Raw genomic sequence first — 17,835 nt, forward strand, 5'->3', positions numbered from 1 at the left:
TAGGTGGAGATTCAGGGACTGGGATGAGACAGGATATCTGCAAGAAGGAAGAAAGGAGAGAGGTCATAGGGCAGGAGAGGAGTGGTGTCGTGGGTTCAGAAGCTCTATGTAGACAGAGGTCTGCGGAGGCTTAACTCGATGTAGGCTGGAGTTAGGTAGGGGGTGCCTGCTAGTGTGAGCAAGAGAGGAACAGGGTCTTTGTTATGCTTGAAACATTTGATATTGTTTCAGAGGTGAGGGGGCTGCTGACCTTAATTCTTGATGGTGAGGTCAGTAAACAGGGTTGGCCACGTGGCAGTGGCAGTTTCCCCAGAAAAGCTACATTTCCATTGAGACAGGAAGAGAACATTAGTAAAGGGAGGTGGACGTTTCAGTTCGGATAGGGTGTTTAGAGGGCAGAGCGCAGAGGTTTAGAGGGAGGGAAGCAGAAAGGGAAAGGTTGGGTCAGGGGAGGGAAATTGGTCATAATGGAGATGAGATTACAGGGAGACTAGTGTGAAGAAGCAGCTATCTTGAGACGGTTTCACAGGGACCACGGATGAATTTCACTTAGAACTGCTTTCGCTATGTCCCACAGATTTTTGTGAGGGCTGTAGCACTGAGCCCTTCAGAGCCTCATCTGTCACCACATTTGTTATTTGCTTTTCCATAGCTCCTTTCCTTTCCAGAGTATCTTCTCTCAGTCTTCATGCCAAGCACTTCGTAGGTGTGTTCCATAATTCCAGCAAGGGTTCTGCTTTCTGATACTTGGCCTAGTTGGCTCTTCTTAGTATAAGGAGTTGGAAGTTTTGAATTCCCCAAAGCTGAGGACTCTGTTTTTATTGCTCAGAGCCCCTGTTGAGCACCCTCCTGCGTAGGATGCCAGAATTGGAGGCATCGGAGATGATGATGTTGAATTGCCCTGAGGCCTTCACACCAGACGTGAGGTGCATCATGGGCAAGTCTCCTTTGGCTCAGGGCTACTTGGTCCTGGCAGGAATGAACTCTGCTGGCCTTTCATTTGGTGGAGGAGCTAGAAGGTCTTTGTCACTCACACTCAGCTTGCTGGGCTGCTTTCTTTCTAGAATGACTTAACATACTAAATTAAGTGCATTATATACCATATTAATAAGAAGGTACATGTAATTTGAGAGTGTCTCCTTCAAAGTAATCACCATTGGGAGGCTTTCCAAATATCCCTGAAATGTCATTGTGCAAAATGTCTTTGGAACTCCTCTTTTGGAGTTAGCCTTGGAGACTCTGGGATGTTCTCAGTGCTTTTTCAGTTCTAACAAATGTTGGTCAATAATGAAACTGGAAATTAAAGGAGTAGGTTTAGAATATAAAATGAAGTTGTTATAGACATGTTAACTTACCTGTGGATTCCCAGATGTAGTTGCTCAGAGAATAAACAGTCTAAAGTCCCATGACTAAATTTGTGGATGGTAGCTCGGTACAGCAAAGATCACTGGCTGCTTCTCTCACATCTTGTTCTCTCCCACGGGTGTGACCAAGAATGCTCATACTCCTGTTTCCCACAGACACTGGCTCACAGGCTTGTCAGGAATAAGTACCAGGTTCTTAATATGAAGTCAGTTGTAAGGCAGGATGTCAAACCCAGTGACAGTAACTTCAGGAGGAACAGAGGCTTCCTCTGACCAGCCAGGCCACCACTAACATCATGCCTGTGTCTACTTTACCTCAGTTTCCACATTCTTTATACTTTGATAACACAGGAATCAACTGTTTCATGTGCAGTGTTTATCTTTTGTGATGGCAAACACATACAGGTGAAGAATATTTCACAAGCATACATGGTAAGAGTAATTAAAATGTATGTTTATTCATTTACAAACCTAGTAACATGAAAACGAATTGAAATCTGGCGTGATAGAAACATAGTACACAATGTGTAGCCCATGAGAAATGTGTAATTCTCCAAGGACACTGCTCAGAGAAGTCAAGAATCATGTTCATGGAGGGCAGAAATGCTCGGTCACCCTGTGGGCCTAACGTCACCAGGGCTCTTGAGAGAAGATCCCATTTACCTAAGTGCCTTGAATGTCTTCAAGACCACATGCTAATGCTACATAAGGACAGAAAGGGGCTGAACAGAACTGCACATTTACAGATGCGAATAATGAATATAGCACTTTACAATAATTACAGTGATGCTTTGACACATCCCGAGAGTTGACCAGAGAGTAAAGTGTGAACTGTGCTGTTAGAAAACCCCTCACTGAGATGGGCTGCGGCAGCCTTCTACCCCACACCATCTGTTCTGGGGAAGGAGAGGTGAGCAGGTGATGGGAACCCTCAGCCTGAAATGGAGTTACTCTTTCACCCTTCCTCTCTCCACCCATCATGGGACACTGGAGTGTAAGGCACGAGAGCTGGTGTGGAGAAAAGACGTGCTCCAAGCCCCAGTTCTTGGTGTGCAAAGGAATTCCTGGCTTAGATCTTCTGAAACAGATGCTAAAAATGTCCTTCCCACCTCTTGTAATTAGTGTCCTTGAGAGACAGAAAAACAAGAAGGCAGAAGGTTTGCAAAGGATAAAAACAGCTGATCTAAATATGAGAAAAATGGCCCACGAGAATTGTGTAATTCTCCAAGGACACTGCTCAGAGAAGTCAAGAATCATATTATACAAGGAACAGCTCTGATATGTAATGGACAAAGAGAAGGCAAGCACATACAAAAATACTCGGTCCTCTTGGAAAATAGTACATTTGTTAGTGATGAGGGACTGCAAGTGTGAGCCCCATGCTGACAATGAAGGAGCCTTACAACTCAGCACCATAAAGTGGAGGCAGTGGGGAAGGCGCTGACTGGCAGACCACAGAGTACTCACAGCTTCCTGTTGGACATCATAGCTAATGCCTAAAACATCTTACTATTTCACCTACCATTGTTTCCACTCGGCTGTGCTTCTCCTGAATCCATGTGCTTGGAAATGATATGTGTGAGATGAAAAGTCTTTCCTCACAAGAAAATTTCCCCTATGTTGTGTTGATAAAATGCTGCTTAGATCAAAGTTTGTGAGGGATTGAGGGAAGGCGGGAGGGTATGGGGGGGGGGCAGGTTATTTTTCAGTATTAAGCACTGACCAAACCTCCACCTTAGATACTAATGAGGATCCTTGCTGACTACACTCCTCAAGATGCAACAAACAGATAAAAAAAAAAAAAAAAAGAATCTTGTAGCTAAACCCTGGAAAGCAGGCCAGCGAGCTGTCCTACCAGGCACAGCCTTCCAGGTCAGAACAAAGACCACAGGTCACAGAAGATTCCCTTTTACCTGCTTCAGTTTCTGAAAGGGTGGTGAAGACACTCAGATGCCAGCACATATCCATGAGCCAGAGCTGGAAACCAGGGCAGTGAATCAGATCTTAGTGACTATGCTCTACTCCTGCAGAAATGGGACTTTTGGGCCAAAGTGAAGCGGGTTAATCTCTGGGCTAAGTGGTCTTTGGCCCTAGCCTGGATAGCATTGCTCACATTTGGGGTACAGGGACTCTGCAGAAGAGCACTGGCACTGTAGTGGCAGTTCTTCCCTTATCTGTGTCCTGCCTGTGCAGTGTATGTGACCACATCACAAGTTAAAGACATCACTCAGGTTATCCAAGCAGGTAGTTTTTGCCCCTTTTTGCTCTTAAAACTTTCTGAATTAGAGCTTTTCTGACTTTAGTGACAGTGTCATAGATGGGAAATCTTTCTGATGCACACTTCATGGCAATGCCAAGAAACAGGACATACATGAGTAACAAGGAGCTTAGAAAATACTTCAAGGGAGGAGAAGGTGCACAGGAGACTTGCAACCCTGGGTCTTCATCTGTTTGAAGCTAACACATTTTGTGTTTCTAGGTTCAAAAAGATTCTTCAATTGAATATGCTGACAAGATAGAAGAAGCATGCAGAGCCCTGCCCCTCCCCAAGAGGGCAAAAGAGGTAATGGATCATTTTAGAGAAAAAAGTGCCAACCACCTTAAACTCAAGTCCAGAACCCCTCAAATTCCTAGAGAAAGGTGAGTTGTCACACAAGACAAACACTTGTGGCCCCACAGCCCCTGAGATGGAAATGACACACATACTAGATGCTTTGATTGTCAGTTATGCAAGAGGTGGGAAGGAGTCATCCCCTTCAGATTTAGGACCAAATAGAGAAAACTACCAGATTCACACTTGCCTGTATTTGAATGAACAGAAAGACTTCAAGGATGAACTTTAAAGTGCCAAAAAATAATGTGTGCTACAAGGTACCCAGTAAACCAGTGATGCCCTAGAAGAGTGTCATCTTGCCAGTCTTAGGAGTGTGACCTCTACTATGGACAAGATGGAATTTACACTTAACTCTAGAAAAGATGATTTTGGAATGGTGCAGGGCATTTGATAACTTTAGCTCTGTATCAGCTGTTCTCATCTTGGGTCAGTGGGCTCCCTGCTGGTAACACCTGCATTGGCACCGCTTCTGTTCTCCAGCTGGGCAACCTGTCTTCTTTCTCCTCTTTGCCTAGAAGCAACATCTCTTGGCTATTAAATATACATTTGCAGCAAAATAGCAAGGCCCTCCAAGCAGTTATAATCACATGCTCCCTTAATAAGTCAACTAAGACGTAAAAGGGTGGACCCTAATCTAGGTGTTGTCTGGCTGGGGAAATGTCTAGAAGGCGGCAGTCTGATTCACTGGATAAAACAGACACGCCAGAGCAAGGCGGCGGCACCCGAGAGCATCATCTTTACTAGATTTACAGATCTAGCAGAGCTAATGCTTCTACGATGCCAAGGCAACAAAGGCTGCAGTTTAGTTACCTCTCTAACAGCAGTTTATACTTTTAAAAAATCAAATTAGGGCAGCTTAGGTGCAAGGGGAAATTAAGTGTTGGGATGGATTAGTATAGTCTCTGATACCACTCAGGCTTCATGCCTGAAAAAGAGCCACTCCTTAACTGCATGGTCTGTTTGGAGACACTCCCAAGTCATTTTCTGTTCCAGAGGATACAGAGAGCTAGATGGACAGGGAAAGGGAGGAAAGCAGTCTGCTAGGCTCATGTAATGTACACACAGAACTTTGGACCCACGGGGGTCATCTGTGGCTCAGTTCTGTGCCAGAGGAAGCTGAGCTTGGGCTTCTAGTACTCTTGAGCTCAGTATGGACGGGATGCGCTACCTTTCCCTCCCCTCAAGGGGGAGAGACGTTTGCTGAGCTAGTGGGCCTACTGACGAAGGGACAGGCAAGGGAACTGATGAGGAAAATCAGGATGGGACGACTGAGTGGTGGGAAGAGAAGCAGCACTGTTTGGTGTTGGTACTTTCTAAGGTTAAGACCCTTTCCTTTCATCTAGAAAAAGCAACACAAAAGGCAACATGGTTTTCCCCTTTCAAATATTGTGGCTTACTTGTTTACTCAGCCTAACAAGCAAAACCCGTCATTATAGAGATTAACATGCGATGAATAAAATTATAGGCAAGTGGCCCTGGCCCTATGGTCTGATAACTAGTTTGGTAGGGAGGCTGGGAATGGTGTCAGGTTAACTTTACTTCTGCTGCAGCCCAATAACAATCACATGATGCCTCTCGTCAGTGAGGTAGATGGTCATCTTGCTAGAGGTATCAGGGTGCTAACTCACAGCACAGTGGAACAGGAGAGCAAGCTGCCTCGGGGCTGTAACATACAGCAAGCAACCCACCTGTGTTAACAGGTTGCTCCAAGAACACCTGGCCCCACGGAGATGGCCTCCTGCCCCAAGGCCTGCGTACCACCAGCTTCCCTTGCTTCTAGATACAGCATCTGAATCGAACTGTCAGCATAACCCAATACCACAAGTTGGGCTTGCTCCTGTCATCATGGGAATATGAGGGGTGGACAGAGGGGACAGACAACCCAGAATGAGTATTAGGAGATGGGGAACTGCAAACGGAGGAGGAGATGAAAGGACAAGAAAGGATGCAAAGCAAAAAGTTTAAAGATTACATCAGGGAGATAAGAGATGGGAGGTAAGGTTAAATTAAGAGGGACAGCAGGAGAGAGGCTCCTAAGATGCTAAGACGGGGAGGAAGTGAGACTGCCTGGCGTTATTTCCCATGCAAGTCACTTAGCTCCACATCATCCTTTCGACGCTTATGGGTATAGAGGGAGGCAACCGGGTAGAGCCTGGCCTTGGCCAAGAACCGCTGTCCTGCGATGTCAATTTCATACTCTCCCCGGTTGATGAAGTCTGCTGTCACCACCTGCTCCTCCCCAGTGTCCTCGGAGAAATTGTGCACGAAGCCCAGGCAAACGTGGCGCTCCAAGGTGTAGCTGTAGGCACTGCTGGTGGTCTTGCCAACATACTGCCCGTTTCGGTAAATGGGTTCTCCCCACCAAGGCCAGAGGTCCAGGTCTGTGTCATGGTCGTCCAGGATGAACATAGTGAGGCGTTTATACACTCCGTTCTGCTTCTGCTGCAGCAGGGCATCTCGACCAATGAAATCCATCCCCTAGGAAAGAGAAGCAACACCAAGTCACCATGCTCACTTTACCTCTTGGCACATGAGCAACACAACGGAGGAGGAGGGGTCCCCTGTGCCACTGCAGTGGGTGCAATGCTCTCCTTCATCCCCAAGCACGCTTTGGGGATATTGTGTATTTCCCAGCATGTGAAAAGTTGCATTCACAGTATACAAGATGCCTTCAGAGAATTTTTGTAACAACACAGGTACCCTTGTTTCTATTTTATAAACACAGATTCCCATCACAAGACGATGTAGAACAAAAATATTTAGAAAGAAAAATCAATTATCAAAAACACTTGCTAGAATTTTTAGGAAAACAGCATTTTTATATAATCCCAATAAAAAGTCCATGCATATGTCTCTGTATTAAATGTGTATGTACAAAGTCAAGCAGGATAAAATAAACTCAATAGTGATTATCTCTCAATAGGTAAAGTATGATTTTAATTTTCTTCATTTTGGAAAATAGAGTATATTCATTACTCTTATATCAGAAAATTTCTCAAAAAGAATACTGTAGATCTACTGTATTGATAGGGAATGATTGCTAAAAATACCACTGAGTGTGTAGTATCCAACTATCTAGGTTAAAAAAAGTGGCAAGGGAGCACAGCCACTGAGCATTGACCTAAGAACCAAGAGGTCACTGGTTCAATTCCCAGTCAGGGCACATGCCCAGGTTGGGGGCTTGATCCCCAGTAAGGGATGTGCAGGAGGCAGCTGATCAATGATGTTTTTCTATCCCTCTCCCTTCCCCTCTCTAGAAATCAATAAAACATTTTTTTTTTTTTTTTTAAGTGGCAAGGGGAAATTATACACCTGTCTGTTTGCACCACACTAAAGCTCTAAAAAAGGAGAGGAACTGCTTCTGGTAAAGGTGGCAGTGAGATGGGAGGGGTTGAGAGAGGTGGAAAAGAGACTTCAAACATCCTCTTGAATTACAATTTTTTTTTGGGGGGGGGAGAATTAGTTAAATAGGTGACGAATTTGTACAAATAATCATGGCATATTAATGTGTCACCACAATCAACTCAGAAAACTTACCCAGAAAGCACTCTGCTCTCTTTTAGACTAAGTGCTGGAAATAAGTGTTGCCAGTTTATTTTTTTCACATTAAGATGTTCTAACCCATAGATACTTTTCATTCTAAGGACATCCTAATCATTGTTCACCTAGTGCTATCACCAAGGTTTCACTACTCCCACATTTTCCTTCCACGTCAGCCCCTCTTCCTGCTAAGGCAGATGCCCTGCACGGGCAGGTGAGTCACAGTGGAGTGTGCACAGACACAGTACCTTCTCTAATTTCACCCGAGACTCTCGTCCACATTCCAGGGGGGTGGTGAGGGTATTCAAATCCTGACCCCAGAAGGCAAAAAACTTCTCAATTCGGAGACTACGCAGAGCATAATACCCAGCATTCCGGATTCCATATTTCTGCCCAACACTCATCACTTCATTGTAGACATGTAGGGCATACTAGAGGAAGAAATGAGAGGTTAGCAGACCTTCAGATTTCAACATGGAGTGTATGTGAGGTGCCCGATGGCGGACACTATTAACCTGGACAGGAAACGGTTGTATAAAATTTTCAGGATGTTTCATCAACAACCAAAGTGCTACAGCCCAGGAGTAATGAGCCACTGTCCTCCTTAACTCAGACTTAATCTCCATGAAAGTAGTATCTGCATCTTTTCACGTCTCCAAAATGTCTAGGAGAGTAACATAAGTACTTACATAGCAATTATTAATTCATAGAAGCACTGTCACCACCCAGTAATGACCAAGCTCAGAACTGCTTCTCGAATAGCCCACTTACCCTCCACAGGCTTCGTTCTCTGCCCCAATACTCTGTGTGCTGGCCCATGCTATGAAACGTGTGGTTCACATCATTCTAATGTGTACGCATAACATCTGGTTTTTTACACAGAATACAGCATATGTGAGTGATAGAAAGAGCCAGGATGCATCCCACAACATTGGCCTCTCATGTTTTCTTGATTCCAGAAACATGTAAGTATCAAATAACTTAGGTAAACACAAAGTTCTCTAAATTGAAAGCAAAATATTCAATCCCTATCTAAATATACTTTAAGCCTAAAGCCCAATAGCAGACTATGCTTTGTTGTAAAAGCTGTAAAATGAAAGACAAAACAAGACAGAATTAAGTCAGAGAAAGACAAATGCTAAATAATCTCACTAGTATTTGGAATAAAAAAATAACTCAGAAATGATTAGACTTGTGGTTACCAGAAGTAGGGGTGGAGGGAGGGGAAATTGGAGGAAAGTGGTCAAAAGATACAAGGTTCCAGTTACAAGTGAAAAAGTAGTAGGGATGCAATGTACAATCTCATGACTATAGTTAACACTGCTGTATGATACGTAGGAAAGTTAAGGAAGTCAATCCTAAGAGATCTCATTACGGGGGGGGGGGGGGGGAATCTTGCTTTTTCTTTTTGTATCTATATGAGGTGATGGATGCTAACCTTATGGCAGAAATCATTTTGCAATATGTGTAAGTCAATCCATTACGCTGTACTTATACACTAATGTATCCCAATTATATATCAATAAAACTGGAAAAAAACAACAGAAAAATCAGCTTCATTGGTGTTTTAATTCAGTCTGCTGCTCTATAAATTGCATTACTGCAGGTGGTGAACAGGCAACTACTGAACACACCACCATGGTCAGACAACTTTAAATGTGGACAAGGGGACCACACAGCCTGTGGTGTGTGTGAGTGAAACACCTGAATTAGCGAAGTGGAGAGAGAGAGCAATGGAGACTGGCAGGGAAAGGAAAATAAAAAGCTGGTATCTGGTTTCTTTAGCACAGCCTATTCAATTACCGAGGCGCAATCAGACATGGCTCTAACCCTGCCAGGCTCAACAGGCGTGGGAGCCAGCACACCTGTGCCTCTCACCTCTATGGGGATATAAAGCATGAAGCCTGGCTCTCCCGTGTGCGTCATGCTCATCACCCGGATCCCGTTTGCATAGCCCACACTCATCTCCTGTGAAAACAAAGGGAGACAGTGTCAAACCTCCAAGGGAAGTGGGATGGATGCCTGAGGTAAACCCCTCTCCTTAGTTCTGCACCCTTTGACCCTAAAGGAGAGACATGTGAATGAAAGAATTTCATCAAAATGGTCTGTTTCCAGGTATCCAGGTCATTAGGAATGGAGCACAGCCTCTAAGTATCTCTTCTCATGAATGTCATCAATTTCAGGAGTGCTAGCCAAGCATGAAATACTACTTTTGGAAAGTCCTGCTAAAAGATTTGTTTTAGTCAGGTGTGTGGGGAGCAATGAAAACCAGGCAAATGTCTCCTCTGGAGGACTTGGCAGACAGTCCTGGGCACCTGCCCACAAAAGATCTGATGCCTGATGCCCACAGAACGTGGTTCACCTGCTACCCTAGAGTCTGAGACCGAGCTTCTAATGTTCAAAACCTGTTCACAGCAGCTCAGTTACCTCTGTCTCAATTACTGTTCCCATAAAGGAAAGTGCTAAGTCCCAGATGGCACTACAGCAAACTGTTTCCACAGGAAACCCAACATCACGGGGTGCTCTGTGAGCACACACACGTGGATCACTTCGTCAAGAAGCAAAGACAGTGCTATGAAGGAGTCACTAACGGCTATGTGAGAGTTACCTGTTTCTTTCACTCTGCCATGGAGGAAAAAATCAACTTTGGATCCCAACTTTGGTCTGAACTTCAAAGGGCCTCCGTCAGTAACTGTCCCCAAGCTGCTTGTTATAGGTTGACAAAAACATCTGTCCATTTCGACCTCAAATCAGCCACTTCCTCAAGAGCATTTAGTTATTTCTTTTATTTAGTTACAATTTGTTTCACTCAGCTGCTGTGGCCAAGTATAAGAAAGAAACTTATGTAAGTTGTTTAGGGATTCACCCACACCATTTATTACCTGAAGATGCCACATACACAGAAGCTGCTGTTACTCTGGGCATGGGAGAGAGGAAGCGTTGCTGGAGAGAAGGGACCTGACCCTACTGGTGTTTTCTGGCATCAGTGCCATAATCCTATAACTTAGAATTTTAATCTACTGCTATAGAAAGCAATAAATATATAGAACTGATATTCAGAGAAGTTAAATCCACTTCAAATATATCCTGATGCTTATTAAATAAGGAAACCTTGAAGAGTGAAAAATAAAGAAATGAATTTATTCTGTCATTTTATTTACTTAATAAAAGTTGACACACTTTGTGGGTGTTAATGCTGTAGTAATAACATGTAATTGCCATCTCTATTAAAGATATTCCCTGCCCATTCAAAAACTAGAACTTTACTAGCACCTACCTTGCAAAAGAGACTTGGGAAGTGGTCTGGCGTCATAGGGGCATAAGACAACTCAGACAGCACATCCACAGCTCGAGGACCAATCAGATTGAGGGCTAAACAGAAAAAGAACAAGAGATGTCTGGCTGCTCCAGGTAAACGGCTGAGTCAATGGGAAAGGTGTGTTGTGGACTTGCTCACCTATGACCAGGCCTGGGTCACAAGACCACAAAAGCATTCCTTTGCTTAGGCAACCCAAGGTGTACCTAATTCTGACAGATACACCACTCCTGACAGGCCTGCTAAATGCAGCTACTGACTGCGGGCATGAGAAGGCCTGATTAGAGTGTTTCCTCTTCCTGGGGGCACAGGAAGACAATATTCCATAGCCTATGTTGCAGTCAGATGGGATCATGAAACCAATTCCTGGCCAATGGGACAGGAGCCCACTTCCAGGGCCAGACATAACCCCCCTGCACACTTCCCATTCTCCTCATCTTTCCAGTGTGGCTACATGAGGGAAAAGGCACCAATCCCAAATCAGGACCAGGAGGAGAGCTGCCCAGTCACTCTGGATCTGTCATGTTTGTGACAGCAGCTTCAACTACCCACATACGGGCCAGAACACAACTTTGGTTCAACAAGATTCTGTAGTTTGCCAATCTGATAGCAAGAGTTTATCATATTTGCTGCTACAATGAGTTGAGAATGAGGGACTGGTGGGACAAGAGCCAGAGTAGGTTAAGTCGGGAGAGGGGTCAGACCTGGAATGGTGGGGTGGCATTAGAGGAGGGCTGCTCCCGACAGAACCGCTGAGACAATCAGGAAATTTAAGTCATCCTTAAAAATTATTTACTCATTAAAAAACAACAACAAAAAAACAAGGGAAAATTTTGAAGAAAATAAAATAATACTTAGATAATATAAAAATGCCTCAAAAATTATTTAATCTGGAAAACAAAACAGAAAAATTATTTACTCATTCATTCAACAAATATTTGTGTTCCTACATGCTGTCTGAGGGGACATAGCAATGAACAAAACAGTTACTGAAGAACTCATTCCATGCTTCACTTAAAAAAACATACGAAAGTATTAAGAGATCAATTTTCTATAACCAGAGAGCCTCTTCCACGCTTCTAATACTGACAAATCCAGATCCACTGGCCTTTCCTCACTCAGCTGACCCCTGAGGACCCCGAGAGAGGTACCTGTGTATTTCCAGGTGACATCCTCCAGAAGCAGGTTGCTGTCTTGTGGCATGTGCTTCTTAAGCCAGGCCCAACAGTGGACCTGCTGGTCGGTTGGAGAAATCATGAAGAAACTGAAAGTGAGACCCACAAGCAATCAAAACCAGGTAGCAGCAAGAAGGATCAAGAAGCAATCGAGCCCAGCCTGCGTGGCTCAGTGGTTGAGCATCAACCTAGGATCCAGGCGATTGGGGTTCGATTCCCGGTCAGGGCACATGCCTGGGCTGGGGGCTCGATCCCCAGTTGGATGCGTGCAGGAGGCAGCCAATCAATGACTCATCACTGATGTTTCTCTCTCTCTCTCTCTCTCTTTCTCTCTCTGAAATCAATATATATTTTTTAAAAAAAGAAAAAAGAAGCAATTTGAGTTCTGAGCTAGTTTCAAAGCAATGAATAGAATTCTGGCAAATGGGCTCTCTCAGCTTTCAGAGCGCCAGGAGCATGGAACTCTAGGACACACCATGTAAGGACAAGCAGAAGACTGGCTTCTGTCACTGTATAGAATACAAGATAAAATGTCTTCTCTCAGTAGGGTAATTTTCCACATCAAGTTTTACATAATCTCCTGAGTTTGTTTTTCTTGCTGGTGATTTCTTTTTGTATTGGGCTGCTAATGAACTGGCTGTGGGGTAGTGAAATTTTCTGTCCTTGGTATAATTCTGCTTTCCTGGAGAGTGAGCTGGGTGCTCTGCTCTGCCACAGCACCTCAGGGAACCAGTGCTGGAAGGAACTAGCACGGCAGCTGACCTCACCTGCGCTTGCTGAGGCGTGCTATGCTGCAGTCATTTTCATACCCTCCACCCTCGTTGAGCATGCCGGTATGCACGATGTGGCCCACGGGCACATCAAGGTCATTGGAGAAGAGGTACTGCAGAATTTCTAATGCCTGATCTCCGGTGGACTGTAGGGTTAAGAAACAAAGCAGAGAGAGCACAAGAGCATTTGGCTGGGTAACACGGCCTGATGAGCAATGCAACTTGCTAAGAAAATTCTATTAGCCAGGACTAGTGCAACAATGTTTGCAGATCTATGCCACTGCAAGAAGCAACACAGAAAGCTAGCTGTTGATTCTAATGATAAATGGGCCTCTGCAAGCAGATTAAAAACCAGAAACAAAGCTATAAAATCAGGAAAATGTTGTAATAAAGATAAGACATTAAAATATACCAGAGTTCTTACAGAATCAGTTTTGAAGAGACAGATGAAAAGAAGCAGCATTCAATAACTATGTACCGTTTCCTAGTCTGTTACACTGGTTCCCAAATACTTACTGTTATTTCAAACTTTGTGAAAGAGGACATGTCAATGACACATACGGCTTCCTTACAGCACTTGACTTCAGACTCCACAATGTCAAACCAATCCGGCTTATAGAAAGTCTTGCTCTGCTCCAATGCCAGGAGGTCTATGGAACAGAAAAACACGAGGGAGAGAGAAGGAGGGGATTTATACTGGGGAGTCTCCTATATAGTTTACTATAGCAAATTTTTATTATTTATTCTTCCAGGAACACATTCTAACTACATACATTTAAAAATAAGTTTTATTCTCAGGGCAAAAAAAGTGAACAGAAATGAGAATGTGCCTCTTTACCCTTATCTGGTGGCACAAAGTATTTTGGCCTCTCAAATCCATGTTTTTCCATCCACCTGGCTCCTTGTGCATCCAGCCGGTCATAGAGAGGAGATGTGCGTAACTGCCTCCCTGTCTGGAAGTCCCAACGGGGAACCTTCAAGTCATACAGCAGAGCTAGAACAGATAAGAAGAGTCTACGAAAGCCCAAGCCACAGAGCTGAGTACCCACTATCCACTAGACTCTGGAGTTGCTCCCATTCAAAAGAGCATTCTTTCCAGGCTAATGTAGCATAATTTGCCAAACAGTACCCAGTATAACAGGCATGCTCCAGAAGAAAGAAAAATACTGCAAGAGATAGTATCACCCCTTCATAGTTATATAGCTATGAGTCACATGACTCTGCATCTCTGTTCACAATCATGGTTCCAAATTAGTAGATAGAAACAATGGAAGAAAGGTCATACAGTGGTACCTCAGTTTTCTAATGTAACCCGTTCTGGAAGACGGTTTGAGTTCTGAAACGTTCGAAAACTGAGGGATCCAAAGCCGAAAGCCGGGCCTCAGGATCTTGCCCTCAGCAGAAGCCGCGCGGGATGTTCCACTCCCAAGGCATGTTCGAAAACCGAAGCATTTACTCCGAGTTTACGGAGTTCGTGACCCGAAATGTTCATCAATGGAGATGTTTAAAAACCGAGATACCACTGTAGTTCTAAACTTTGCTGAGCTCCGTAGGAGGAGAGATCAAGGTGATATCTAAGGTCACAGGTGGTTACAAAGTGTGAAAAAATGGCACTTGATTCTTTACAATGCCTGTACTATTGGGATCTCAGACCCATTACACATATTTTCTCTCTAATGTTTAACCCATTTCTGAAATGAAAGAGCACACAGCAGACCTGATTTGGTGGTTCTGAAACCTTATAGGTTGCACAGTATTGTCCCAGTGACATTATACACGTAACAAAGCTAGGGTCAGAATTCATTTCTCCTAATGTCCAACCTGCAGCAGCAATGAGTAAAAATAGCCAGAAAGACTGTGAACTCTAGTCCCTTCGAAAGAGAAGACCTGACCTCACACCATTCCACACAGGATGTACATTGGGGTAGTGGGAGAAGCTGGGAGATTAAAGATCAGGAAGCCACACTGGTTTTCTTACATTGTGACAATTTGTCAATCTCCGGCATTTTAGGTTCTACTTTCCCCTTCCCCGTTTTCTATCATGCCTGCAATTTCTATTTTATGAGAATCAGAAAATGCCATTAAACATGTCATATCATCAAGGAAAAATTCAAGCTCAGTTATGATTTGCACAGGTTCTAAAGTAACTATGGGTGGGGAAATCTAGTCTTACGATAGTTCAACATTTTAACCAAAGTATTTACTAAAATTAAAGAAGCTTAGCAGTTACACATACTGATGCCAGGTCCAAGTCTCTCCCAAATATGCGATCTCTGCCATAGGCCATGCAGTGTTAAAGGTCATCCAAATGTTCATGATGAATGGACCCTCCAGCTAGTAAACCAGCAGTCTATTCTAACCAAGAACGGTGGCCACAGCCAATGTAGAAACTTAGTCCTAAGCATAAATATGCCCAAAATATTTAGACATATGTTGGCAAAGTCTGAAAATAGTTCCTCAGTATAAGGAAAATGAAATTATAATCTGATTTTGTGTCAATTCCTGACACAAAAGCTAGAAAACAAATGAGACAAGGTAGAGTAACCAGTTAAAATGAAGAGGCAAACCCTTCAAAGTTGGAGGGAAGCAAGAACAAGGAGAAAGAGCAGGGATGTATGTTTTATATTTACATGAGAAGTGGTTTCCTATGTTGCCACTATATCATGGGTTAATGACAAAATCACTCAGAGAAGCTTGAAGCTTTGAGAATAACTGGGCAGGTTCTGTCTTGGAAAGCAAACCATGATCCCAAAGACCAAGCGGGGAGCGAGAGTATTCACTGTGACACTGGCTTTCCAGGCACAGTGGAAAGCAGGCAATGCTGGGAACATACTAGAAGCTGCTGCCCCGGTTCTGGCAGAAATTACCACCCATAAGTCCTATTCCACTGTCCTACTCCATGAAGAAAACAGGTAATAGATGCAAGAAAAAATGTTCCATAAATATCACATGGGCGACCATGTCCCCAACACAGGCCTGAAACAGTCAAACATCACAAGCTCAGCTTGAAGCAACTACTGAAGAACTGAGGAAAATCTGTCCTCTGGATGACACAACAGGCCCCAAATAAAACACCTGCAAGCAGGTGCCATAGGGTAAAGCTCCACTTACGCATGACTTCCATGACCCGGTGGCGCAGAAAGGTGCGGCTGCTCTGGAGGGCTCCAAAACGCTTCAGGTCCAACTCCCAGACGTTTTCTGAGGGGTAACCATACACCATCCATTCAGCGAGGTACCTGTTGGGGGCGGTGGGGAGGGGGAGGAGTTGGGCCTCAGGTGTGATACTTTCAACACTACCAGGAATCAAGAACCACCAGGATCAAAGATCCTGTCTTGTCAGGGACTGGGTGGCGATTCTGGGCAATTTCCTTCACTTTTCTGGAACAAACATGGATCCATCTGCTGCTCTCATAAGACCACTACGAGGATTTTGGCTCTAATGATAAGATGCCCCAGAAAGTGTTTAAGACACAGGCACATCTAGGAAGAAATAAAACTAAAATGTATACAAATGTGCTCTAATTTATACATCTAATGTGTTTAATTTTGTTTCTGTAAAACAGTCTCCTCAGGAGGTTATACAGTTATCTGACCACATCTCTGCTCCAAAGGTTTTTGGTAACTTCACCTCCGTAACTGTTTTCAGAGCCCTTCTATAATAAGTCACTCAAGAAAAATGACCGCCCTAATTTTTAAAAAAAATTTTTTACATTGTAGAAATACACACATAAATTGACCATCTCAACCATTTTCGAGTGTACAGTTCAGTGGCATTAGTACATTCACGCTGTTGTGAACCTTCCTCACCTTCCATCTCCAAATCTTTTCCTCTTCCCAAACTGAAACTCTATCCATTAAGCAATCATTCTCCATTCCCTACCCCCAGCCCCTGGCAGTCACCTTTTTACTATCTATCTTTATGAATTAAACTAAGTATCTCATAGAAGTGAATCACACAGTATTTGTCCTTTTATGACCAGCTTATTAAATTTTTATTAGTACCTAATTTTTAAATAAAAACTTATAATACTCAGCATGATCATCTATCTCACTCACCATACTTGGATGTTTCCAAATTCAAGTATGCAAAAGGACCCACATTTGTTACAACTGAGAGTACACAAGAACATCCATCCCACAGGTTTAGTGGCTAACTCCAACATAGGAGTTCCAAAAACCTTCTGCACAACAACATTTCAGGAATATCAGGAGAGCCTTCCATGGTAATTACTTTGAAGGGGACACTAAAATTACATGTATCTTATTACTAACATACCATATTTATATGTTATATGCCATTTTAACAAATCATTCTAGAAAGAAAAAAGCACAACAAACTGAGTGTGACAAAGACTTACTTTCCAGCTCCTCCACCAAATGAAAGGCCAGCAGAGTTCATTCCTGCCAGGACGAAGTAGCCCTGAACCAAAGGAGACTCGCCCATGATGCACCTCATGTCTGGCGTGAAGGTCTCAGGGCAATTCACCAACTTCACTATCTCCAGCATCTCCAATTCTGGCATCCTACGCAGGAGGGAGCTCAACAGGGGCTCTAAGCAATAACAACAAAGCCAAACAGAGTCCTCAACTTGGGGGAATTCAAAACTTCCAACTCCTCATACTTTCCTACTCCCTGTCCTTTCATAAAATTTCTTGGAAGGGATTTTCTAAGAAGAGCCAACTGGGCCATGTATCAGAAAGCAGAACACTTGCTGGAATTATGGAACACACCTATGAAGTGCCTGGCATGAAGAATGAGAAAGAAGATATTCTGGAAAGGAAAGGAGCTATGGAAGAGCAAATAACACGTGGTTACAGGTAAGGATCTGAAGGGCTCAGTGCTATAGCTCTCACGTGGCACCTAAGAGATGCAATGAAAGGGCAGGGTTTTCTAAGTTGGGATGGCTGCAAAAACATGCTCAGCCTGTTTTAAAGTCAGTACATCATCTAGGAGTAATCCAGTGGACAGTGGTAAGAGGTGACACCAGAATGAAGCCTGCTGGTAGGTACATGGGATTTCCTTATGCTATGCTCTCCACTTTTAGAAGTTTAAACTA

At 43.7% G+C, this 17,835-nt stretch overlaps 1 protein-coding gene across 3 annotated transcripts in view; it reads right to left on the minus strand.

The window, feature by feature from the left end:
• Positions 1–1,797: 1,797 nt before the first annotated feature.
• The window catches only part of PDPR (pyruvate dehydrogenase phosphatase regulatory subunit), a 30,607-nt gene continuing 14,569 nt past the window's right edge, over positions 1,798–17,835 (minus strand). For all 3 annotated transcript variants that reach the window (XM_016196507.2, XM_016196511.2, XM_087827359.1), the window contains 10 exons: positions 17,138–17,330; positions 15,891–16,015; positions 13,618–13,773; positions 13,296–13,429; positions 12,777–12,925; positions 11,986–12,098; positions 10,796–10,890; positions 9,397–9,486; positions 7,767–7,949; positions 1,798–6,456 (listed from right to left, as the gene is read on the minus strand). In XM_016196507.2, the coding sequence (XP_016051993.1) occupies positions 6,052–6,456; positions 7,767–7,949; positions 9,397–9,486; positions 10,796–10,890; positions 11,986–12,098; positions 12,777–12,925; positions 13,296–13,429; positions 13,618–13,773; positions 15,891–16,015; positions 17,138–17,330 (1,643 nt within the window). In that variant the 3' untranslated portion in view covers positions 1,798–6,051. The remainder of the gene's footprint in view (positions 6,457–7,766; positions 7,950–9,396; positions 9,487–10,795; positions 10,891–11,985; positions 12,099–12,776; positions 12,926–13,295; positions 13,430–13,617; positions 13,774–15,890; positions 16,016–17,137; positions 17,331–17,835) is intronic.

This window comes from Miniopterus natalensis, chromosome 18 (genome assembly GCF_054644295.1).
Source record: "Miniopterus natalensis isolate mMinNat1 chromosome 18, mMinNat1.hap1, whole genome shotgun sequence".
In the NCBI taxonomy this organism is placed as follows: domain Eukaryota; kingdom Metazoa; phylum Chordata; class Mammalia; order Chiroptera; family Miniopteridae; genus Miniopterus; species Miniopterus natalensis.